General features: G+C 39.7%; 1 protein-coding gene across 4 annotated transcripts in view; it reads left to right on the top strand.

The window, feature by feature from the left end:
- Positions 1–27487, top strand: part of KIAA1328 (KIAA1328 ortholog) — a 177309-nt gene that overhangs the window by 140451 nt on the left and 9371 nt on the right. For all 4 annotated transcript variants that reach the window (XM_067315469.1, XM_067315470.1, XM_067315471.1 and 1 more), the window contains one exon: positions 5441–5549. In XM_067315469.1, the coding sequence (XP_067171570.1) occupies positions 5441–5549 (109 nt within the window). The remainder of the gene's footprint in view (positions 1–5440; positions 5550–27487) is intronic.

Consider the following 27487-nt stretch of genomic DNA (forward strand, 5'->3'; position numbering starts at 1 on the left):
ACAGTCTAGTCTCCCTGTGCGACTGGGAACAATGCACGTATCTGGCTACGCTGCAACTCATAGGTGTCTCTCCACAGCAACATATGCAGTTGTATCAGATTTTGATGTTTTCCTATTTTACTACCTTTGTACTCTTAGATTTTGTTTTGATAAAATAAAATGAGTAATCAGTAAACCATGGCCTTGCTGGAATGATGGAAAACTCTAATGCCCCCAGGATGGCTTGTTATACTGAGTACAGTGAATTTGGAAGGGGTAATTTCTTAAGAAACCCACTTTCCCTTCTCCCTGTAAGTGTTTAGTAATGGGGAAAAAACCATCATTTCTTTGGTCCCATCACCTATTGGAGTGAACGGTGCATTTCTGTTCTCTTTTCAGGCTATAAGCTACATGACTGGCCATGCTTCGACAATCAGCTTTTATTCTTTCGCTGATGCTTTTTGTCTCCTGTTTCTGTTTGCTCCTTAATTTTTATTCCTGTACTGTAGTAGGTGTTTGTGTCTTGTAGCCAAACTTTTTTGGTTTTACCAGCAAAACTTTAAGCAGATGAAACAGTCCTCAAGTCTTGGATCTTTTCAGCAGTAAATTGTTTTTATTGGTGTCACCAGCAGCTATGTCAATTTGTACTAAAATCTAACGACTTGTCTAGTTAAAAAGCACTAGAGTACAAAAATGTGTTTCCCTCTTTCTCTCTACCCTGGATAATTTTGCTTTTGGCCTGGGAAACTAAACTACATCCTGTCCATTACATTCTGCCATATTGGGCACTTTGTTTTTCTGTGCTTCTTTTTAGAGTCTTCTGCTTTACCCCCTTCCTAAAGTCTTTGTATTGAAACAAAGAAGGAACTATTTTTCCTTCTTTGGGGAAGCTTTTACATTATATTGTATTAACATTCATAGCTTTCCTTTCCATATGTAAAAGAAGAAACTAGAGAAGAAAGAATTCTTTTAGTTCATAGTATCCATACTTTTCCAGGGGCTGATTTTTCTCTATAGTGTTTGTTTTTCAGTAGGTTTTCTGATGTAGCTTCTTAGCGATTCAGGATCTGGAACTTCTTCCCTTGAGGGAAGACTCTTCCCTACAATCGAATAGAGCAATTAGTTAATATTACTGAAGTGCTTTGAAGATGTGAAGTACTATATAAATGTTAAGTATTATGAATATTAGTATTATCCAATTCATAAAGATTTCTTTCATGATTATCAACCTAGATTTTCCATTGCTTACTTTCATCCCATTATTGCTTCAACCAGCCTCAACAGTTTTTCTTCATTCTCAGTATTTACACTTTCAAAAATGTAGGCTGCTTTATTTCCCCTGCTTTCTTCAAGCTTTAGTTGTCTGTTTGTCAAGCAGAAATATATAGTTATTTGAATTTTCTCAAATGAGTCTTTGAACTAACTTAAATCATTCTTATACCAAGTTAACCAAATTGAAAATAGTATTCTTAACATTACCATTCAGAAGACATCTGTAATTTGGTTTGTGGGTAGCTTGCCCTGCAGGCTTACCTCTAGTTTATTTTTTGCTATTCTTTGCTACCCCAGGTTCTCACTTACAGTTGGTATCAGGGTTTAGAATATTCACACCATGCATGAGTTTTCTTTTTCCAGAGTGAATGTGCCTATTCTTTTCCCATGTTTCTTGCTTCTCTAGATCATCTGTAACTTCTCCAATCTCATACTGTCTTCCAACACCTGCAGATCTGATTAATTTGCTGTCATTTGTATCACCCCAGTTCTCTATGACTTTTCATAAATAATTACCAGTCACTTCATAAATTCATTAGCTAATTCCCTTTAGCCCTGAAATATATATTCTTCAGACTAAAGAATTTGTATCTTTTTTTTCCCTGATAATTTCTTTTCATCAGCTTCGTATAAGCGGGTATTATACATCAAGAAGATCTTCATTACCTCCTAGTTGCCAATATTCCTTTCCCTTATTTTTTCTCTTAGTGTATTTTAAAATTATTAGTAGCTTGGCCATTTTAGGATCATTATTGATTTAATTTTCTTCATTTATTCATAGACCTACTTTCTCTTTGGTGGGTTTTTTTTTCCCTCAATAGACTCATATGCCTTTTTGAGATGTATTTTAAAAGATTTTTTTATTTTATATTCACTAATTCAGGATTTCTTTTTACTCCTGTGTTATCTCTGTGCATCCTAACAGCCTAAGTATTTTCCTACTTAGTTCCTTTTCTTGTTTTCCATTTCTAGCCCTAGTAATGTTTTCAAACTTGGGCCTTTGAACAGTCCCCTTGAGGCTGTGTTGGCCACTTCTGAGTCCATATATTTTCTTTTTCAGAGAAATGTATCTACTTTGCTTTGAATTCAGTATGTTGACAATGTGCCAACCTTTCCTCGTATGAGGAATTGAATATATTCCCCCATGCTCACCAGATTTTTATTACTTCAGTATTAGTTTCTTAAAATCCAGCTGCCTCATTCCACTGTCATGTGAAATGGTTTCTAAATATTTCATATTCGGTCATAAAGCCAAACGTCCAAGCAAGAGACTTCCAGTCTTTATAATGCATACCCACTCATCATGGATTGGCACACTACCAAGTTGCCAGGGACACACAATCAACATATATTCCCATGATATTTCTAAGAATTCCTTCACTGGTAATTAACTATTAGATGAGAGCTTTCACTATGTAATGCTGAAGCACAATACATTAGAGCAGGGCAATAAGAATCCATTATTTTGTTAGCCTTCCTATAACATACATTAAAACACATGGTTTTACTAGATTATATGCATGTATTTTTATACATCTTAAATCAACACATTATTTTAATTAAGTAATGTTGGTCTCTTGGACATCCATAAACCTGTAGAAATTTTGCACTGATGCTGGAATTCCAACTTTAATATATTGCTCTGTATTTCAGCATGGATGTTAGATAACATTACTGTTCAGAGAACTCAGAAATATTTAGTCATGATGTGGGTAAGAGAAGCAGTAGCCCTTGCAGCCCTGCATTTCAAGAGGGCAGATTTCCGCTTAGAGATCTGCTTAGTAGAATCCTTTGGAGGGCAGAAGGACTCAGGACAGCTAGTTGAAGGATGACCTCCTCAAAGCACAAGAATAGTCCATTCTGTCTAAATGTCAGTACGGATGAACACGGAACTTTTGACTGAGCTTCGCTGCAAAAAGGAAATATACAGTAGGTGGAAGCAGAGTTGGAATGTGTGGGAGGGAAATGGAGACATTGCTCTAGCATACAGGGTTGGAGTAAGGAAAGCCAAAGCTCAGCTCAAGTTGAAACTGGAGAAAGTTATAAAGGGTAAGAGGAAGGGCTTTTATAGCTATATCAGCAGCAAAAGGAAGGCTAAGAAAGAGGTTGGTCCCCTGCTCAGAGGGATAGGGTATCTAGTAACAAAGCACAAAAAAAGGCTGAGGTCCTCGATGCCTGGTTTTACTGGTAAGGTTTGCCCTCTGGTGAACCTGAGCCTAGTGTCACAGTCTGTGGGAATGATGCATTACCTGCAGTAGAGGAAGACACAATTAGGGAGTGCTTAAGCCTCTTGGACATTTGTAAGTCTATGTATGGGACCAGACAGGATGCATCCGAGGGTGCTTAGAGATCTGGGCAGTATCACTGAGAGGCGCTCTCTCATCTTTGAAAGGTCATTGCAATCCAGGAAAGTTCCTGATTTTTGGAAAAAGGCAAATGTCACATCTATCTTCAGGAAGAGCAAGGAGGTAGATCTAGGGAATTGCTGGACAGTTAGCCTTACCTCCGTCCCTGGGAAGGTTATGAAGCAAATCCTCCTAGAAGCTATTTGCCAACACGTGAAACACAAGATGATGGTTGGAAACAGCCAGTATGACTTTATTAATGGCAAATCATACCTTAACAACCTGATCGCATTCTGTGATGAGATGACTGGTTCTATAGACAAAGGGAGAACGGTGGATGTTGCTTACTTTGATTTTAGCAAAGCCTTTGACTTAACTCCCATATTTTTCTCATAGCCAGATTGGTGAGATATGGACTGGGCAAGCTGATTGTAAGATGGATGAAACCAGGCACCCTCACAGTAATAGAAAGTTTTTCTTATGTTCAGACGGAATGTGCTGTGTTTCAGTTTGTGCCCATTGCTTCCCATCCTGTCACTGGGCACTACTGAAAAGAGTCTGGTCTCATCTTCTTTACACCCTCCCTTCAGATATTTATACACATTGATAAAATCTCCCCTCAGTCTTGTCTTCTCCAGGCTGAACAGCCTCAGCTTTCTCAGCCTTTTCTCATATGAGAGATGCTCCAGTCCCTTCATCATCTTGGTAGCCCTTCACTGGACTTGCTCCAGTAGCTCCATGACTCTCGTGTATTGGGGAGCCCAGAACTGGACACAGTACTCCAGATGTGGCCTCACCAGAGCTGAGCAGAGGGGGAGGATCACCTCCCTTGACCTGCTGGCAATGCTCTTCCTAATGCAACCCAGGATACCATTGGCCTTCCTGGCCACAAGGGCGTGTTGCTGGCTCATGGTCAACTTGTTGTCCACCAGGACCCCCAGGTCCTTCTCCGCAGAGCTGCTTTCCAGCAGGTCGTGCCCCAGCCTGTACTGGTGCATGGGGTTATTCCTCCCTAGGTGCAGGACCCTGCACTTCCCTTTGTTGAATTTCATGAAGTTCCTCTCTGCCCAGCTCTCTAGCCTGTCTTCAGCTACCTAAAGAGAGGGTGGTACAGAAGAGGGAACAAAACTTTTCTTGGAGGTTACAGGGCAAGAGGCAATGAGCACAAGTTACAGCTTGGGAAATTCTGATGAGTTTTATGGAAAACTTTTTGCACTGTTAGAGTGGTCAAACATTGGAATAGGTTGCGCAGAGAGATTATTGGATCTCCATCAGTGCAGATATTCGAAACCTGGCTGGACAATTCCTGAGAAACCCGATCTTGTTGGTCTTGCTTTGACTAGAGTGTTACACTAGATGATCTCCAGACTTAATCTTCCAACCTAAATTATTTTTTAATTCCAAGATTATTTGGGGAAAAAGAAGGGGTGAACAAACCTTTCTGTTTTACTGAGAGCAAAATATTGTTATATGGATATTTAAAAACAAACTTGGAAAAACTAACATCTTGTAGAAGGTCACAAGAGCTGCATCTGTAAAACTGGATCCTGGGGACCATTATAAGAAATAACAGTGCAAGTCTGTCAAACTTCAGATGGGAAGGTAAAGGCTGTAGCATATGGCTTATTATATAAATATGATTCTCCATGATCCTGAAAAACATGTTTTGCCCAACAGTGTCAGCTGATAATGACTCTTTTGCCATCTCACTGTATATACAGTACACCAAAGAATGGCACAACTTTTGCTCATGGTGTTCTGTAATAATGTGGAATCATGAATTAGCTGTCCAAAACATATTAGCCTCTAATATCTGCCTTAATTGTCTTCAATTCCTTCCACAGGGACAACTTCAGGGCCTAGAAAGGATGCAGCCACATCTCCTGTGCTGATAGGCAGCAGTAAAGACCTTGTAACCACAGCCACATCGCCAATCCAGCATGACACTTCACGGTAAGCTGCTGGGTAATCTCTGGTTTAAGATTTTGCAAATGCAGCCGTCAATATGCCCTAGATGCAGGAAAGTGGCTGAATTTCTATGATGTTTCATGCTAGCACAAGCTGGTTAATATAAACTAAAAACTGCCATATCCTTTCGACATTTGTAGTAAGCCTTAAATTGCTTGTTAGAATAAAAAAAACAGGAATACACCAAGTTCTAACATTTTAATTTTATTTAGATTTTGAACAGAAAGTATTTTATGTTTGAAGTCCTGATACATTAAATGCATTCGTAAATAATTTGAATGGATGGTGTTAACCCCTGTTAGGTTTTAAATCCACTTGAAGATTTTAATCCCCCTGTATCTTCCCCCATGTTTTATCAAATGGCATTTCTTTTCAAATGTTTTGTACCAGAATTATTTTATGTTTAATGACAAGCAACAAAATCACATTAAGTCAGCAGTTCCTGATTATACTATATATCTGCACTAAATGCGCTGGAAAAGCAGCATTATCACTTCTGCTCCAATGAAGAAACAGAAAGCAGCATTGTTGTTACACTTATGAGTCTAAAAACAACTTTGCCTTTTTTGGGCAGGATTACAATTCTAGTCATCAGTGCTTAAAAAAGCAACATGCAGTCCTTGCTTTTCTTTATCATCTCCTGCATTTTCTAGTAATAAAATCTTTAGTTAAGCCAACAGAATAAATGCAGATTAAAGTATGAATTTGCTATATTTTACACCATTAGTTAGATGACTTTGTGCAGTGGGATGACTAGAACATATGACAGTTCATGAGAAGAGTTAAATGTTTCTTGGAGAATGAGAGGGCTTGAATCAGATTTAATCTTTTCTTGGCCCAGTGGACTAGGAAAATGTATGCTTGATATCATCCCTGTATTCTTGGCAGCAGCTGGCAGTTTTATTTCTATCTTCTGAGGGAACTTGCGATACATAATAGGTGAAAAACCACTATCAATATTGACAAATTTGTACTTACTTGCTATGGAAACACTTTTCTTTTTTTTTCTTCTGAAGGAAAAGATGATAATTCTGGGAGGATTTAAGAACTGAGATGGATTGGGCTCTATTTCCCACAAGTAACTGTATATTTAAACAAACAGAAACTGCAGGACTGTCTAAGCATTTCTTCTGGAAGCGAGGGTTACCTTTGGAAGTCAGTAATACCAGATAAAGAGTATGAATAAGAGATTGTTTGATACAGTCTAATAGTGATAAGTTGAGATTCCATTCAAGCACTGAGGAGTAGATATAATTATTCACATCATACAACAACTGCTCAGAAAAAGGAATTTTATTCAAGAGGATTGATGGTCCATTCTTTTCCAGAGAGGGGAGTAAAATAATTGTTGAAATATGCTGTTAGAAATCGTATCAGATAAAGTGATCAGTAAAAACAGCCTGATTAGCTGTCATCTTCAAAGGTTTATTTTACCAGTTGATGACAAATTTTGAAAAATCCCGTGTTTCTAGGATGATCTATCCTGTGCTCACTCGCTTGCTTTCTGTCTGTTGGTGCTTTAAGTATAATTGACCAGTTTAAGCAGCCATGTTGTGCTTTCCCTTACTCATGGCCTTCTCTAATTGAAAATGGTAAATGGACAAGTATTTCTGTGGAGACCCAAAACTGATCCTATCCTTCATCAAAAAACCTGCTTGAGCAGCAGGTCAGTCTCAATTTATCACTGAATGGTTATAAGCTTAGACTGCAGGTTTAACTAACTAAATTAATCAATATTGAGAATTATTGCTGCTTTTGTGCCACTAAAGTTAAGGGTTTGTCAGCATGTTCGTTATAATCCAGGATTTGGGGGGGGGGGGGTGTTAACAGCTTAACCACAACAGTTGGCATGAGAGTTGCAGCACTAAGCCTTAGCTTAAGAGCAAATTTATTTATTTGGTAGTACATGTAAATATAATTACTTTTGACTATTTAAATTTAGAGGACTAGATTCAACTCATGTTTGTGCCAGCTTTAACTAGCACAAACCCTGGCACTCTGCAAGTAGCAGCAATGGAAAGTCTGCCAGGGAGAAGGTGTTGGGAAGTGACAGAAGCTCCCTGCCAGCGCGAGGCGTTAGGGTGCTCAGCTTCTGGAGGGGGCTGCCCGGATAAGCAGGCATGGCAGGTAAAGATCTGTTGGCTTGACAGCCTTTCTTGGCAGGCCTCGAATGGAGGCTTTGGTGTGTGTTACAGCTGCCTCCCGCTTGAGGAAGAAATGCCGCAGTGCTACTTTCTTCTCTCTCGTTGGATGAATCGCCTCTGGGACAAGAAATAAGTGTCCCTAGAAGGTAAAGATGGGTGTTTTGAGATTTGTAGTGTGAGAACTGCAGAAGGACCAAGCTTGTGGCTCTCAGAATGGTTGTTCACAAGGTAGTTTTAATGATATTTCTAAAGGAAAAGTAGTATTTCATTATCTGGCATACTGAGGTTAGACTAATAGTGAATTTGTTTGCCTATCATGCTTTTATGCATGCTTATCACTGCTTTTCATAATACAGCCAACCATTGCATGTTTGACTGTAGAATGTTATTAAGCCAAGTGTCTACACCTGCATGAGGCCCTTGAAATTATGTTCAGAGCAGATCTGGAAAGCTTTTCTACTCCATGTACTTATTTATCTAAACCAAAGCCAATATATTTGGAAAAAAATCACAGGCAAGGTTGGGACTGGGCAAATTTGGAAGAATAAGTTCTTTCTTCCTAAAGCACAGTTCTCTCTGACAGTCTTAAGCATCACCTTTTTAGTGACCAGGGATGTCTTTTTCGTAACTGCTGTTTGCTTAGAAGCAAGACACTGTTTTTTGCCTGTGAGCTGGAAGGAAGTTTGAAAGGGGAGATAATGGCATTTATATGCTTTCATTTAGTAATAAAGAAGTTTTTACAGAAACTAGATCTTACATCAGGTATAATCAAGCACTGATTTCAGCAAAACAAGTGTTGTGTTGCAAAACAGAAATGAAACTGTTTTAAATCGAAATATTGAGTTGTTCTTTCTTTAAAAAAAACAAAAAAGTTGTAAATTGTGCCTTTGTGAAAGACCATTTAATTTGATTACAGCCCTAGTGCAATTGTCAGGCTCCCCCCACACAGAAACCATTGTAGTGTCGAGTTTGGCACAGTAAGTCCTATAATGCCGCAGATAATCAAGCACTTACAAGACTTAGGCAAAGGTTGTTCTGCTCACCATGGAAACAAATAATTCTCCTGTAGCATTTTTTTACTTTGGGCATCTAAGAAGTGAATTTAAGAACAGTTAGGTAAATTAAGGGATTGAGTGATTGTCTAATTTCGGCATTAAGTTTGTTTTTTCTTGTCGCGGTTTTAAATCACAGCTTTAATGCTAGCTGAATGTATTGTCTTGAAGAGAAGTTTCTTATAGCCATTAAAATAAGCGATTTAAAAGTTCCTGCAATGTAAGTACTGTATTTTAGCTGTATTATTATCTGTTAGACCACAGTGGCCTGTTGGAGTTTTTATAAACAGATTGTATTGCCTAAATTTGTGTTTAGGGACATTTTAAAAACAGAACTATTTACCCAATTGCCCAGCACATTTCAGGTGAATGTTTATTCAGGGACTTTTAAGCAAATTAATATCTGATATAAAATATAATGTGCAGAACTGTATATTTAATAATGCACATTGGAGTAGCGTAGAGTAGATCTGTTATGCTGAGTATTTAGGAAATATGACAGTGATGAGATTTAAGCTTTTGCCTTAGTTACACAGTAGTTGCCCTTCAGGTGTGTGTGTTGGATGCTTAAATATGGCTCTGCTCTTAAGGTGATGCTATGAAGTTTTTTCTCCTATAGAATCTAAACAAGCACTTGTAAAGAAACAGATTTTTTTTTCCCTTGTATCAAACATGATTCAGTATTCAAAGGAGGAAGAAGAGGAGAAAACTTTCATTCCAGACTTAACTTTTGAACATTTAAAGGAATTAAGTGTTTGCAGGGAGGTGGTGAGTTAGGTGATGAACATGATAGGAGACACAAGTTTTTTCAATTCCCTGAGAGAGCTAGCAGTACAAAAAGTCCAATATAGTTCCATATGCAAGTGATAAAACAAGACGTTTGCAAATTAATCTCCCTTATTCACAGTGTAGGTTGTTAATTGTTCTCTCTGCTGGCTGTCGATATAATGTGAAATTTTCATTCCCTATTCAAGATGGAAAAAGTTGTGGCTGAAAATGTTAACATTTGCATTTTTATTTGTTGATTTATTTAAAGGACAGCCTCTCTTACAGCAATCCATCACTCAGTGACACCCCAAATATGAATAATGTATTGTAGACTTGCGGTTACAATGTGTAATAAGTGCCAGAGACAGTAGAAGAATGTTAACTATGTTGCAAATGTAATATTTATCGACTCATAGTTTATTGCTTTCGAGGTTCAATAATACTGACCATAGGACATTAATATCACTTATCTTGATTTTAGTTGGGCACCTCTGTATGTAGAAATAACCCATCTATCTCATACTTACAAAATAAATGTGAAATTTACAGCGCTTTATAAGAAGTGCATTATAGGTTTCTTTGCTTAGAGCTCACAATTCTCCTCTTCTGCCTTCTCATTTACTTATATTTAACATTGATCCCACTCCAACTGCCTGACCCAGATGGTGAGCACTTCGACGACACTCTTTATAGAGGCTTTATTTACTGGCTGTATTATGATCTCGATGGTGTTTGGACCAGGTCTCTCTTCCTGTTAAAGACCAGTTCGAGAAGAGACTGTTAGATAGTTTTCTAGTGCTTGTGTCTAAAAAGACAGTGGTTGAGAGGCTGAAACGGAGATAACTTCTCATTTGGAAATACGTAAATGTAAAATCTAAGTCATCTCTCCTTTAGAGAATCATGACTGTCAGAAGTAGAAGTGTTTAGTTAGGTCAATGGTTGTCATTATAGACATGGAGTTTGTTTGCAAAAAATATTTAACCAGCCAATGGAAATACATTAAATCAATTTTGAAAGATTAGGATTTATAATTCAGGTTTTATTCTGAGAACCAAATTTTTTGTGGTACTCTATGTAAGAAATTTTGCAATGAGGATATGTTGTGGTAGCAAACCAATTTGCAGTAATCATTTTCATTTCAAGTCCTTGCTCTGGAATTCTGCTTCAGAAACTGATCCCAAAGGGCAAACGCTTCTCCTTATCTACATTGTTCTGTTACTAGCACTAAAAGCTTTGAAGTCTCTGGGGTGAAGAAGTGTAGATGTGAAACTGGGATTGGGATCAAAACCAAATTTAACAATAGGAGATTTCAAGCTTGTGTTGAAATCAGATTTCACCTGTGCAGACTGGCTCTTGGGAAACCTGGAATTGGGTTCAGCTGTGAAAATGATAAGCCTTGATTATATTTCATGTTGTAGACATCAAATAAATTTTAAAGTGACGTTCTGTATTTACATTTGAGGTTATCAAACTTAACACATCATCACATTCTTTTTCTTTACCGTGTGTAACAGGAACACCTATTTGTGTCAAAGGAACCAATCTAGTAGCTGCTCTATGATAACAGTTTTGGTGTGTCCGTTGCTGACAATGAAAATCACATTGGGAAACTCTGACTTGCAGTGCAAGAGGATTAATGTTAATTAGCAACTGTTGGCTGTAATTGTCACCCTCATTAAAATGCAGAATTATGTATTTCTTAGTTATAAATAACCTTTCTAATTGTACTTGATGTATGCCAGTTTAATCAAAAAGTACACTTGCAAACAGGCAGATATTTGCATTAATCTAGCACTGGATCTTTGAGTCTTTTTTGATCGTCTTTTATTCCAAAGTTGACTAGTTGGGGGAGGTCTATTACAGCTACATATCCTTTACACATTTTTATATTCAGCTATGTGGATCTGACAGGATTTTGTATTAAAATGAGGGGAAATGTCTTCTGGGAATGTTCAGTGCAACAGAAAACGTGTCAGTTTTGAAGTAGTTGGCAAGGTTTCCATCATTCAGTGGTATGACAATAAGTTGATTGTAGTTTGAAAGTAATAATAAGCGAAGGAAAATAGAGTACAAATCATATTATGAAGCCGACTTAACCCTTTAAGCCTGCTTTTTACCATCGTTTTCATTGTTAAATCTTGATTACTTTTTTCACTGTTTTTTAACTGTTTTTGCAGGTTCTCAAATACCATATTAAATCTTAAGCGAATGTTGGTTCATTGGATGTGATTCCCATTTGTACTTGTAATCAAGACTCAGTGTTTTCAGGTTCATTCTGTGCTTTGCTCTGCTGCATTGTCAAGAAACCCGTTTTGACTGCTTTTTTTCCTTTGTCCACTGATGCTCTGAGTACTATGCATTGTAGCTTTTAAACATTTTCCTGGAATTACTGTCATGCAAGTTTCTATAGAACTTGACAAATTAGGACCACTCTTGGTTCCTCTCTTCATGATTCTCTGAAGAATTGTGCATGGTTATCTTCATAGCACCTTAGTCACTTCTCTGCTCCTTCTCCATCAGAGAGAAGGAGCATAATAGAATTGCATAATAGCATATACAGAATAATCACATCTCACTTTAAGAAGCCATTTTTGTAAATGCCTTGTTCAGATGCAGCAGTAGCTTTGGCAGGGTATTTAGGTGGCAGGAGAGATTGCAGATCTCGTAACAAATTGTTTTGCTTTGTTCTTGTATCCTGAAATAACTGAAGCTCACATGAGGATAGTAAACCATCCTGAACTCCAGAGCTGAGATGGTAGGTCACTTCTTTTCCCATACGGCCCCGGAGGAAACTGCAGCAGATCAGCAAGAGTGTCCAGGCAGCAGGAGCAGCTGCAGGCCAATACCATCAGCCATTCAGACAGTTTTGTCTGAACATTCACCCCTCTGAGCTCATCAGCTGTTTGCCCCAATCCTGTTTTTTGACCTCACCTCATTGCAGAGCCATTTTCGCTCCACTCTCCTTGTTCTTTGCCCTATTGCTCTTTCTTTGCTCTCCTCTCCCAAAATGTGGCACTGTCATACTTCCACCAGGCTGCTTAATCTGTCTATCTATTCTTCTTTTTCTCTGTCCTTTGCCTGCCTTGACTGTTTAGGCTTTAAACTCTTCAGGACAGGACCCTGGCACGGTGAATCTCCATGCTTGGTTGGTCCATGTAATAAACGTGATTAACTGTGATGCTAGTATAGGTAGGGTGGAATTCATCTTGCTTAACTTAAGACATCTGAGCTACTTACCCTTAGCTCCATTTGTGGCTGATGGCCTATTTTAGGATGAGCTAAATCACCTTTGGGTGATACCTGTCCCCTTGTGGACTGTAAAACGAGCCTAGAGTAACCGTCACTGACATCTTATCCCTCTTGTAGCTGAATATATGGAACTAAAAATAAGTTGTTTGTCTTTCATGTTTTGATTATAGATTGGAGGCAAATGCAGGGTTAACCGATGTGCTGCATGGTCAGTGGGTTGATTATTAATACAATGTTGATATTTGTGTTATAAATCAAAGGGCTTAGGTACTGAATGATCTGGGAGAGGGAGTGTACAGGTGAGCATACAGCATCTTCCTCAGTGGAACGTGAGCTTTTAACATGATAAGGCATTTAATAAAAATAGCGGTGATGCAAATTTGGAAAGAAGGATAAGAGTTGTCACTACTTTGGGGAATCCTTTTCAAAGGTGACATAAAGTGGTGAAGCCCCATAACTTGAACATAGGTGATCAGGATACAGTAATATTTATGAGGTCTGAGCAGGACCTTGCACCAGTAATTTCCCATCTCTACTGGTCAAACACAGTGTGTATCCAGAGATGGTCTCAGTAGACACAGATGTGTCTTCTCAATTATTTCCCATTGATGAGTTGCCTACTTACAAAATAAATTCTTCCTTCTCTATCACTTAAGGACATTAACCAGCACTTTTTACTATTAGATTTGCCTCATTCCAAAGTCCTGGAATTTAGAGTTTTAATGTACCTTTTTTCCCTTTGTGGTATCCTAATTCTTCTCTGCCTTAATAAAAACCTCCAGCTCTTGTTTTTACCACTATGAATAACACAGTATCATCAGTGGTGTCACCTCATTATTTGTCCTTTTTCAAGACTGTTTGTGAATGCATTAAAGAGTTCAGGCCCTAACAGATTTCTGTGAAGCTCCACTAGTGACCTCCCATGCCATTTTAAAGCAGAACAATTTTAATGTTATTTCTTTACTGCCTGTCTTTTAACCAGTTATCTATCCATGAGTGGATTTTCCTTCTTAGTTTGTTACAACTTTGAGTCTTTAGTGACAGATTTGTTGAAAAGCTTTCGGAACACGAGATAGATGATATTAACTTTATTTTCCTTTTTTGGATGCATAATAATGCTACAAATTATAGTAGAGTTCTCTGATTAATTACGACTTTATATTGACTCTTTTCCAATACATCAAGCTTATCTGTGTTATGAATTCTATTCTGTATTATAATTTCTATCAGTCTGCTTGTTCTAAATGTCAGACTTTTTCATTTGTAGTTTCCTGCATCACTCCAGATCCCTTTATAAAAAAACTTATATTTGCCAATTTTCAGTGCCCCAGAACTGAGGCAGTTTTAGGCAATTAGTTACGCACCACAGTTAATAGTTCAGCTATTTCATACCTGAGCTCCTTTAGAACTTAGTGAGTACCATCTGACACCAGCACTTTATTATTGTTCATTCTGTTGATTTGTTCTGTAATGTTTTTATACGACACTTCAACTTGAGACACGTCTTCCACCATGTCCTCTGTGACATCAGAAACTTCGCAGGTTCCTGCGTGGTGAATGTGTGTTCATATAAATCATTGACCTTTTCTGCTGTGGCCTTATCATCCTTAGGTGCTCCTTTCTAACTTTATCTCCTCCTGGCTTTAACAGATGCTCAGACAGGCTTCCTGTTTTTGATGTATTTAAAGCAGGAGTTGTTATTAGACCTTATGCATTCAGCAAGATAACCCATAATTTTCCTTGGCTGGGCTTTATTGTGTGTTGTTTTTTAATCTGTCAGGGTTTATGCTTTGCTATTTTCCTTATTTGGACCTGACTGGACATAATTGTCTCCTTTACTGTTCCACTTAACTAGTCTGGCTGGATTTCATCTTTCTGAAGTCTTTCTTCATAGGTTGTATGTCTTTCTTTAGGCCCCAGTATGATACCATTAAACAAATGCGTACCATTTGCAGACATTTTTACCTTTTTGACTGCCCCCCCACACACTTTTTTTTTTTTTAAAACAAAGTTCCTCATATTTATGTCATTTTCACCTCTGAAATGAAAGACTTCTGTAGTGAATTTTTGCTCCACAAGGATGTTAAATCTAACTACTTAATATTTATTGTTACTCTTTGGTTGTAACATCTGAACAGTCTATTGCACTGCTCAGACGTGGAAGAGCTTTTGCAGACTAGGACTCTTCAGTTTGGAAGGTGAGGATACCTTAAAAGTCTGTAAGATCAAAAATGATATGGAGAAAATGAATAGGGAACAATTTTTCACTGTCGTCTACTGGAAAAAAACCCAGTGAGCCTCCAACAGAATTGTGAGATGTCACATTCAAAGTGTACGACATTTAAATAGAGACAGACCAGAAATCCAGTTAGCCCATGTCCTGACTTACTGTGGTTATCGTGTTCTTAACTCCACATACTCCAAGATTCTGCGCTAGGGGTTTTCTCTTCTACATCTTTTTAGCTTCTTTAATTCATCCATAATCTATGGCTTCTAATAAAGATATTTTAATAACTATATGTTCACCTCTTAATATCCTTGTTAAGGCATTTCTGATGTGGAAAAACCCAATATCTGTGATTAAGTCTCAATCTTATAAGGTTGCATATCTGGAATTAGTTCACTGACATAAATGGAATTAGAATAGGATACAATAACTAAAGAGACAGGCCCTGATGCTCCATGGTAGGGTAATGAAATAACTGAAGTATCTTTCCACATTTGGGTAGGGAAATTCATGGCAGTATTTCACGGTAAAGAATACCGAACTGTTTATTACATTTTTGGATGAACATTGAATTGTGTAATATACCTTCTAGTTTCCTGATACAGATTTGAAGGAAACTAAGAATTGATGGGGTAATCCCTAGTTGCCCCCATACTATAGCAAGAGGTTTGCTGTTGTCTACCTACAGTTCCTTGCTTAAGCTGAATGCACCAATTTCTGCTGTAAAGTGACTTTTTTTCTCTTCCTAAATCAGACGTTCCTTTTCAAAGAGTAAGTTTGCCTTTGTGATGGGCTGTGACTGGAGAACTAAAGTTATCTCCTCAGCATTTAGATAATCTTAAAACAATATCTGTTTTTTTCCATTTCAGATACCACACAATTTAATAAATTGTAAATATTATTTTAATTTAGTGCTTAAATTTATCAATGCAACTTACTTCCAGCTCCTAGGTAATTTAGGGTCATGTATAATAGTTTTTATCTATTTGTCATGTTTATGAGGTGGTACTTCATTTATGCCCCTCTGCAAGAACTAAAAATATTTCTTTTAGTCTGAATGTATGGGGGGGGAGTTCTTTTGAAAACATAATGGAAAATTAAGCCATTTACTGAAAGTAATACTATGTCTTTGTTTTCTGCACTATATGAAGTTCTCTCTTCCTGCTTTAATAGTGATACTTTAAATGTTGGTCTTCTCCTTTGGTTCTTTCTATCTGTAAGTTTTAAGCGATTTTATTTCGATATATACATCTGAAGTGGATATATATACATCTGATAGTGGAAAAAAATTTTTTTTTTAATTCCTTTTCTGTAAAAACAAATAAAGACATTCTGGAGTAATAATATATAATTTATGTATTGAAAATCTTTTAAAGGAGATTCTCAAAGCTTCTAATGCCATTGTACTTTTAACTTTCATTTTTGCTTCATCTGCATTGAATCATCTTTTACTACTTAAAACAGAAATTGGGTTTATTGAAACATTTCAGTTCTGATTATTTTTTAATAAAGATGAAGAAGTCTAACCTAATGAAATCACTGGAATGAAATGAGAAAAATTTAAAAGAATTAATAAGCTGAAGACTTGAAGGTTTTATTAAGTCACATTTGGCTGTATGTTTCTCTGTGTGTATCGTCTTGGATCAGTAGGGTGAGAAACATGCCATGTCAGAAATGACCTTTGTACTGTTAGACTGACTTTTTCTGTTACATTTCTAGAAGTGTGAGTTGCACACAACTTGCATTACCAGTAGTACTTGTGTGTATAACTCCTGTACCTGTGACCATGAAATTGTGCTTTGAGATGCGCAGTAGTACTGAATTCAGATTTTATTTCCCCTGGTTTTGACCTATAAATATATTTTGTAGAATGCATGCACATCTGTCAATTTATCAGAGGGCTGTGAAACGTCATAATATACGAGCAGCTTTATGATTTATGAGCTTGCAGACTTTTTCATACTTTCGGAAAGAAAATGTTTCCTGCTCACAGAATCACAGAATCACAGAATCACTGAGGTTGGAAGGGACCTCTGGAGATCATCTAGTCCAACCCCCCTGCTCAAGCAGGGTCACCTAGAGCACATTGCACAGGATTGCATCCAGGCGCGTTTTGAATATCTCCAGAGAAGGAGACTCCACCACCTCTCTGGGCAACCTGTTCCAGTGCTCTGTCACCCTCACAGTGAAAAAGATTTTCCTCATGATCAGATGGAAGTGTCTGTGTTTCAGTTTGTGCCCATTGCCTCGCGTCCTGTCGCTCGGCACCACTGAAAAGAGTCTGGTCCCATCCTCTCGACACCCTCCCTTCAGATACTTGTACACATTGATAAGATCTCCTCTCAGCCTTCTCTTCTCCAGGCTAAACAGGCCCAGCTCTCTCAGCCTTTCCTCATAAGAGAGATGCTCCAGTCCCCTAATCATCTTTGTGGCCCTTCGCTGGACTTGCTCCAGTAGTGCCACATCCCTCTTGTACTGGGGAGCCCAGAACTGGACGCAGTACTCCAGATGTGGCCTCACCAGGGCTGAGTAGAGGGGGAGAATCACTTCCCTCGACCTGCTGGCAACACTCTTTCTGATGCACCCCAGGATACCATTGGCCTTCTTGGCCACAAGGGCACATTGCTGCCTCATACTTAACTTGGTGTCCACCAGCACTCCCAGGTCCTTCTCTGCAGAGCTGCTTTCCAGCAGGTCAACCCCCAGCCTGTACTGGTGCATGGGGTTATTCCTCCCCAGGTGCAGGACCCTGCACTTGCCTTTGTTGAATTTCATGAGGTTCCTCTCTGCCCACCTCTCCAGCCTGTCCAAGTCTCTTTGAATGGCAGCACAGCCCTCTGGCGTATCGGCCACTCCTCCCAGTTTTGTATCATCAGCAAACTTGCTGAGGGTGCACTCTGTCCCTTCATCCAGGTCATTGATGAAGAAGTTGAACAAGACTGGACCCAGTACTGACCCCTGGGGGACACCGCTAGCTACAGGCCTCCAACTAGACTCTGTGCCACTGATCACAACTCTCTGAGCTCTGCCATTCAGCCAGGTCTCAATCCACCTCACTGTCCACTCATCTAACCCACACTTCCTGAGCTTGTCTATGAGGATGCTATGGGAGACAGTGTCAAAAGCCTTGCTGAAGTCTAGGTAGACAACATCCACTGCTCTCCCCTCATCTATCCAGCCAGTCATTCCATCATAGAAGGCTATCAGATTGGTTAGGCATGATTTCCCCTTGGTGAAGCCATGCTGACTACTCCTGATCACCTTCTTTTCCTCCACATGCGTGGAGATGGCTTCCAGGATGATCTGCTCCATCACCTTTCCAGGGATGGAGGTGAGGCTGACTGGCCTGTAGTTCCCTGGGTCCTCCTTCTTGCCCTTTTTGAAGACTGGGGTGACATTGGCTTTCTTCCAGTCCTCAGGCACCTCTCCTGTTCTCCATGACCTTTCAAAGATGATGGAGAGTGGCTTAGCAATAATGTCCGCCAGCTCCCTCAGCACTCGTGGGTGCATCCCATCAGGGCCCATGGATTTGTGGGTGTCAAGTTTGCTTAAATGATCTCTAACCCACTCCTCCTCCACCAAGGGAAAGTCTTCCTTTCTCCAGACTTTCTCTCTTGCCTCCAGGGTCTGGGGTTCCTGAGGGCTGGCCTCAGCAGTAAAGACTGAAGCAAAGGCGGCATTCAGTAACTCTGCCTTCTCTGCATCCTTCGTCACCAGGGCACCCACTCCATTCAGCAAAGGGCCCACATTTTCCCTAGTCTTCCTCTTGCTGCTGATGTATTTGAAGAAGCCCTTCTTGTTGTCCTTGACATCTCTTGCCAGATTTAATTCCAAACGGGCCTTAGCCTTCCTCGTCGCATCCCTGCATACTCTGACAACATTCCTATATTCCTCCCAAGTGGCCTGTCTCCCTTTCCACTTTCTGTATACTTCCTTCTTCTGGTTGAGTTTTGCCAGGAGCTCCTTGCTCATCCATGCAGGTCTCCTACCTCCTTTGCTTGACTTCCTACTCATAGGGATGCACCGCTCTTGAGCCTGGAGGAGGTGATGTTTGAATATTAACCAACTCTCTTGAACACTCCTTCCTTCCAGGGCCCTCACCCATGGGATCCATGAAGATCATTTGATAATTCAGTGTTGTACTGTGCACATATATTTGTAGTGGCTGCAGTTTGTAGCTTGCTTTGCAAGTCTTGAGTCTGGTGTGGCAAATGCTCGTAGCTGTGCCCGTGCCCCTGCCCATGGATCTGCTGGGAAATGTTCAAGTACCACTTTTGTTCCAACGACCTTGTCCTTGTTGAGGAACCTACATTGTTCAGTGCTTCTTTCCCCTCTTACTGTAACAGGGGAAGCGATTCCTACAAGCACTTTAACAGTGCTCCAGCTGCTGCTCCTCTCAGCTTTTGTCGATTCCATGTAGTTGCTCCCTGCATCCCTATTCTTATCCATATATCCATATCTCCCTCCCCCTTCCTTGCCAAATTCAAATCCCTTTCAGTTTTATTTTTCCTGTCTCCCAGTAACATCTTAGCTCTTAGATTTCTAGGCATGAGAGAAAAGTGTGCTTTCTTAATGCAGCCTGCAGTGACAGCTAGATACTACTGTGATGAGCTTCTTAAGAAACGTGTAGATCACTAGAATGTATAGGCCTATTGTAATTATCTGTACAATTCTGTTGCTTTCACTCCTGTTTTGTTATGAACTTTTTAGCAGCAGACCATTTCTACCGGTGCACAAACCGTAACATCACATGACATTGACTTTACTCAAACCAGAAGATTTTTGTGCCAAGGTTGTAACATTGTATCATTACTTCATTGTATCTGTGTGAAAATTTTAATTTCACGCCCTGCGGACTTCACTGTCTCCGTGCTCTCTACTCGTGTTGTTGCATAGAAGGGTAAGTCCCTGGGTCACATTCATTTTGTAGTTTTTTTTTCTTTTTTCTTTTTTTTTTTTTAGCAAGAGTTCTGTTTCCTTTGAGAGGTCTTGCTGTAAAGTTATTTGGAGATTTCTGCCAGAAAAATATTTGCAAACTTCAAGTGAATATACTAAAAATATTTTTGCTAGGTTTTTTAACATGTAGATATGATCTTCGTATTGAAAAAAAATATATATATATATATGTGGTAGTGTGCTATACTATGATGTATTTTTATGTAGATAGATGCAAGTTATGTGGTGGAAGTATGTGTTAATACATAGGGATGGGAAAGGCTTGTTTAAATATATCATCACATTTCTTGTGTGTCCAGTCTGATTTTACTGAGGTGCAAACCCTTCTGGGCAAAAGTAGCCCTTGGTTAATGTTTTGGATTGGTTTATGGAGCTTCCTGTTTTGCAGACATTGGCAGTTTAAGCTTCAATGGTAGCACCATACGTGCACTGTACGGATAAGTCACAATTCAGTCCTTGCTAGTCAGTCCTTGGCCTTTTGCCATACACTGTCAGTGAGGTTTAGTGCGTTTGTGAAGAGAAATGCCCTACTACAGATGCACAGAATCACAGAATGGTTGAGGTTAGAAGGGACCTCTGGAGATCATCTAGTCCAACCCCCCTGCTTAAAGCAGGGTCAACTAGAGCAGGTTGCCCAGGACCATGTCCAGTCGGAGTATTGAATATCTCCAGGCATGGAGACTCCACTGCCTCTCTGGCCAACCTTTTCGAGTGTTTCACCATCCTCACAGTAAAAAATGTTCAAATAGAATTTCTTGTATTTCAGTTTGTGCCCGCTGCCTCTTGTCCTTTCGCTGGGCAGCACTGAGAAGAGTCTGGCTCCATTGTCTTTATTCTCCCCCATCAGTTATTTATACGCGTTGATAAGATCTGCGTTTCTCCAGCCTGTCCCAGTCCCTCTGAATGGCAACACAATCATCTTGTGTGTCACCACCTCATTTCACATAAGCCGTTGGCCAGCAGCTTGGTTCACTTTCCGGCCTTTCTCAGCCTAGCTTTTATTCAGCAGAATATGGGAACGAGAGACTTAGAGCCAGTCTCCTGAGCCATTAAGTGCCCTGCCTTTTTTTCCTAGTGTATCAATGGCACTGTGTAGTTTCTGACAGAAACGCAGACTGTCTGCAGGTGTATGGTTATCGAAAAGTAATCCTGCAGAGCCCGAGATCATCTTTGCTAGTTACTGCTGGGAATGAACAAACTAAAATTTCACTTCTCTACCCATCTGTTCAGCAACCAAAAGTAGGTAATTTATCTCAGTGGGACACCTACCACCTGTGTAAAGTTTTTGAAAGAGGTTGTTAGCATGCGCTGACTATAGCCAGGGGACACCAGGCCTGAGTGCCTTGTACTCCGTGCTTTACTGCTGACTTTTTCTGTAGGGTGCCTTCTAGCTTAGTGCTTGCACAGTGTCAAGCCTATTCAGTGCCTGTTTCCCTATGAAGCTTACAATGACACTACCTGTGCTGCCACGTGGCATGTTCTTGTGCCGCCTGCGTGCAGCTCCTCACTAACCGTCGCCCCTCTTTGACATGCTAAACCAGGCACCACCAACACACTGTATTTTTTACACTTACTGTTTTCTCTCAGTGACTTCTCTTGAATTATGTATCCTCATCTTTGATGTATGAAATCTCAGCTGATTTAAAGATTACCCCAGAGAGTTCAGTGCACCTGGAAATGAATGGAACAGCAGTTAGTCCCGACCCTTCCTCAACTGAGTGCAAAGCAGGGAGGTTAACAGTAGTTGGGTAATGGCACACAATTTCTATGGCAGCTTTTGTTTCTTCACATATGGTCTGAGCCTAAGCAATCCATACGTCAGGATGCCAGCTCTTCTAGCTCAGTTGCAATGTTTGCTTTCAGGCAAAATTGAGTAAAGGAGTTCAAGTAAAGAGCTAATATATAGGAAGGTTCTGGGTTCCTTGTTCTGTTAGGACTGGACACCAAGGATTTCATTAGATAAAGTACCTGAAACTGCTTGTGCCTCTCTCACTGGGATGTGACTGGAACGGAGCAACTGAACACAAAGCTGGCTGAAAAGCAGCTGCTCTCTGATGTGAGGCTTCTGAGTACATAAGGAAGGAAAAAGAAGCCACTGAGCATAAATTACACACATAATGTCAGCCAGATGCAGAATTGCAAGGCATGTAAAACTCGAGCGCTCTATCCTCTACAGCACACTTCAGCTTCTTCAGTGTGAGTTGTGGTCACTCTGCTCCTTGCAGAAATTAGGCTTTTCTAGATGATCTGCAAGATCCTGTGTTCACCTCTCTTATGCCAGTGTAACTGGCATAAAAGATAATGCCAGTTACTATGCCTTCAGCATTAACGAAGTTACACCAATTAAAAGCTGAAAGCAACAAGCATCACTCAAGTTTGTGGTGCGCAGTCTGGCCAGAAATGGGCCTTTTACAAGGCAAAATATGCCAGTTCTCTCTATTTAGACTATTACTATACTCGAAATTTAAATTCCTCTGGATTTCTAGGCAGTTTCAGCCCCATTAGCTCCCTTTCACACCATCCTGTAAAGCTTTCTAACTCTCCTGCTATACACCCAGCTCATGAACAAAGAAGACCAAAGCATTGGTTTTGTAATAAATGTTCTTTTTAAAGTCAAGCCTCCTACTGAGCACTTTCTTCTCACTACTTGGTTACTTCTGCCCTTTCTCTTTTTCTCCCTGTTCCTTGCCAAGGGACTGCTAGCATAAGCACAGGGGCTATCGTCATGGCTTTGCTGTTTCATGGATGAGGAGCTAGAAGATGTTTGCATTTACCTCCGGAGTGTAATTCTGACTGATGGGTCTTATCAGGGTTGCCAAGTCCACCTATCCAATTGTCTATTTCTGTTCTGAAGACCAAGCAACCATAAAGTTGAAAACCATGTTGTATTTTTGGAATCTGAAATTTCAGACAATGTATTTATGAATTATTTATGGGGAATGTGTTTTCAGTATTGTGCGGCATAAAATGGAAAGAATGCGTATCCATACTTGCCCTGAACTCTCCAAAGTGCATGCTAATAAATAGAATGATAACCTACCATCACTTTTGCCCTGTAAGATTTACAGTGCAAGCACTTTTTTGTGTAGTTTAATTCAAATCAGTTTGTCAACTTAAAGCTGTAGTGTTTTGTTTTAAAGTACAACTTGGTGAGTGATTTTCTACTACTTAAAGAAATCTAACTGCTTCCCTCCACCCCCCCCCCCATTCTGCCAGAGTTAGTGTCTGTAAATTTTTCTAGTCATGCTGGCATAGAGCCACGCTAAATTATGCTTTAATTCACAATTAGAAGGAAGTGGCAACTGTGCAGAGCAGCAAACCTTTTATTTAAAATGGCCATTATACAAGATCATGATTCTATGGAATGATTAAGATATTGAAGAATAATTAAGATATCTTTAGATTTTCAGCCATTTAGAAGTGCTGGGCTTATTTAATTTTTTTAAGCCTCCCTGAAACAGCTTTTTCTGTAATGACAGTAATACAGGACTTTATATTATCACAACTTGGTGTTTATTGGTATCTGAATTGTCTAATGGTAACTTGTTTTCAGTGCTATAGCTGACAGGGCAGAGATAATTAAGAAACAGAAGAATTTGACTGCTGGATTTTGCTATTAAATACTCCATGCCACAGCAGAAGAAATTAAGCTGATAAGCAGGAGGGGAAGAATAGCACAGATCCACAGGAAGGTGTTTAGGTACAGCAATTGTCTGTATGTAAAATATTTCACCAGGGCAGAAAAAAAGAAAAGAAAAAGGTAAAATAAATAATTCCTAAGCATTCACTGAGGCATCTCATTTCCAAGTGTCATGGTGTAAAATGGAGAGCTCGCAGTACCTATTCACCCTGACACAATGAATTGCAGAAGAATGGGAACAAGCCCAACCCCACCGAGCTAGTGGCACAGAACTTCCGCTGGTTTCCATGGGGTCAAGATCCACCCGAATATACGCTTAAAATGACTGCAGTCCAATTTTGCTCCTCTGTTCAATGAGGTTTTAAATCTTGCACAGGTAGTAGCATTTCTTGCTGCAATGGTTAGAAAGTCAATGAAAGCTCACAGTTCAGTAACTAAATGACAAGGTAAGAAACTTTGGAATCATAAAATGGTTATAAGTGCTTGACCTAAAACTATGCAGATCTCCCAGTGACTGTATTGTTGAAGCAAAAAGGTGATTTATTATCTGGCAGGTTAAGAATTTGGACTGGGCTTGTGAAGAAAGGCAGACTGCTAATCCATGTAAATCATGATGGACTTTGCAACCTGTATGGTATTTTTTTTCCCTGAGCCATGCCCCTTTAAATTGTATTTATTTATTTATTTAGTACCCCCAAAGTTCTCGGCAATGTACAGGGGTATAAGCTAGTCCTAACTCTGCAAGAAGCAAATTAGGGAAAAGAGATGAAACATGAAAAAGAAATCAAAACTATGAGACAAGACTGAGAATGGCAGAGAGGAGGTGCAAAATTGCACTGCCACTTATATATGCAACCCTTTGTCAAAGGCTCTAGTACATTATAAAAGAAAAAGCACAATTTAGAAGATGATTCATTGAATTAGAGGTTTCTGTGTGGGGAAAAATGCTTGGGGACAAACTTGTAAGAGCGAAATATTGAGGAAAAAAAGCTGTTAAGGCGGGAGAAGTATGGGGTTGAGGTATGGCAGAAAAGATGATGACAGCTTAGTTTTGGCCCAGAACAATAAAGGCTGAAGATCGTGGTGAAGATAACGCTGTGATGACAGAGTGCTTAAGGGGAATAAAAGCTAAGCATGCTCTGAAGTGCAAAGTTATTATGTAATATCACAGCAGAATCAGGGCCTCAGGTGTTGTATATGCACTAAGGTTCATTTTCTGATCTGAAGAGCTTTCAGGCTTGATGAGATAGAAAAGGGTGTGTGGGAAGGGAGAGAAGGACAGTACAAACCAAATGATTGCAGAGGTGGTTGTTAAACTCCATGGTTCTGTAATATCTTACTTTTTTACTAAAACTTTGTTCCAAGTTATCATTTTGTCACTGGCAGGTCTGGTTTAAAAGGTTTCTCCACTTCCCAATACTCATTTCTCTGTTCACCCTCCCCCTTCCAGAATTAGCACAACCTCAGTTATGCCAGTACAGCTGCCTGCAGCTGTAGCTTAAAAGAAACAATCTGGATTTTGTTGTTGTTTCTTTAACTACTAAAAGCACACACAGACAAAAACAATAAAGAAGCCCTTTCAGTTGTATTTGACAGGTTGGTAACATCACAGCAGTCTGAGTGAAAGTCCAATGTGGAAGTAATAGAAAAGGCTGATTTACCAGGGCAAAGAGGTAAGATTGAGAGCATTGGGAACGGAGTGAGGACAGGTGAGAAATTTAGGTGTTGGTCTCTGCCTACCGGTCAAGTGAAGATGACAGTGGCTTGTTTGTGTCACAGGGAGGAATGCGAATGGCAGTAAGTATTGTTTCAGTAACGACAGCCAGTTGGATGCTATCATAGGTGAAACCAGGGTGAAAACTGAGAAAGAAAAATCTTTTATTAGCTGTTACCTAGGGCAGAAGTTTTCTGAGATGCTGTTGCTGAACTCAGTATCCTTTAGTACACTGGCTCTGCTTGGTATGTAAAACGCCAGAAGGAAACGAGTAGTGTTCAGCCTCTTTCAAGATGAGCCCTCTTTAGCTCTTTACTGCTGTTTATCACTTTGAAGAGGGTATCCCATAACGCTTTCAAGCATGACTCATTTAAGTTAGCAAAGGTGTGATGTTACCAAATTCTGCTGCTTCTCTCCTAATTCCTCCAAGACAAAGGGCTGCAATCTCTGATGACGTTTTCCACAAGATTTAGTGATAACTGCCACTAACCCCACCGAATATGAGGCATTCAGTTTGCTGGTGTTGTAGTCTCACTGCACAGAGCCATGTTAGAGCACAGTGTATCAATACATACAAATTAGAAAGCAATGAAGTAGCAGAGCAATGAAGTATCATCTGAGTCTGCAAAGGCATGCATCGTGTGAGTGTTAGAGGGAGCAGCTCTCCTCTCTGTTTCTGTGTCACCACACCAGGGGAATATGGTGCTCATTTCTGGCTGGCTGCTTACTGGAAAGATACTGTCAAAGATCAGAGGAGAGCAGCAGAATTTGTTGCTACGCTAGAGGTATTGATACATGAGAGAAGATTAAAATATGTGTGGCTTGGATAAATGTTGACCGAGACTGGAGCAGAAGGGAAAAATGTGATATTATTCAAATACTTCAGGTGTATTTGCACCAAAAAAGGAGATGGATTCTGAGTACAATGCAAGATTTTTAGATATAACTAATGGTATCAGGCTGGGAGGAAGAAAAAACCCTTTTTGTCTATCTCCAGCTGATTATCAGAAATATTTTCTTGTTGTGTATTCTTGTTTGTGTCACACGTACCTTTTCCTTCTACCGAACTCCAAAGCAAAAATGCATGAAAATTGATGTTTTCCATGCTGTCCTGATCTCCTTAATTGTATGTTATATCCTCCTCCCTGGACTTTGACTTATCTATTTAGACTGACTGCTCTTTTGGACAAGGAATCACTCTTATAAGTGTTTGTTTGAGTGGGTCCCCCTGATCCTGATCAAGGCCCCTCCAGGTTATACTATAGCCCATAAATAAGTAATAATGGTAATGATAGTGTGAGATGTATTTGGCTGTGGAATGGCCTCCCAAGGAGAATAGCAAGAGACTGATTGTTAGCAACAAATATTAAGGAGCACACTGTAGGGAATGGTTCTCCGTCAGCAGGGAGATAGCTGGATGATCTAATAAGTCTTTTCTTTCTCTAGGTTATGATTCTGTGAATACTGCCTTAGAGAGTTCTGTAACAGTCTCTGATACTATAAGCTCTCTATTATGTGGGTGTGGGTTTTACAGCACTCCGGGAGGCTCTTGCTGAGGACACTGTGTAAATATATTCCATTTTACATTGTGTGATGTATTTTAAATAAAAGGCTCAGATCTTTTTTTAATTGCTTTGAAATATTCTGCAGTCTGATCTTTTTCTTTAAGAATTAAAAAACTTTGAGATGCCTTTGGAAAATATAGACCTGTTACAGGCAAGAAATATGGCCCAGCCTGGAGCTGATTTAAATACATACAGCACTGCTGAATTTGTCTCTTCCTGTGTCCCACAGTGAACAGTGTCTACTCAGACTCCCAATCTGCATGAAAGTAAAATAAAATAGGAATCTCGTGCTATCTAGCAGAATCCCTTTGTCTCTGATTCTCTGTTTAATCTTACTCATTCTCTTGACGCTTCAGCCTCAAAAATTACACTCCTCTGTTCTTTTTTTGATTGCAGCATCTTGAGAGTCACTACATGGGAATTCTTTGGTCACTGAAGATGCAGTACAAACATGAAAGGCAAGGTCCTCTGTCCTGACTTCTGGCCTTTCAGAGAATAGCTGCAAAGTTAGCCTCGCCTCAGCTTTCCTTTTCTGTCCAACCAGCTAAAAGTCTCCAGCCACCACAAGTCAGAATCCTGGTCTGAGCCAGCAGGATATTTCACGTGTC

This window comes from Apteryx mantelli, chromosome Z (assembly GCF_036417845.1).
Source record: "Apteryx mantelli isolate bAptMan1 chromosome Z, bAptMan1.hap1, whole genome shotgun sequence".
Classification (NCBI taxonomy): Eukaryota; Metazoa; Chordata; class Aves; order Apterygiformes; family Apterygidae; genus Apteryx; species Apteryx mantelli.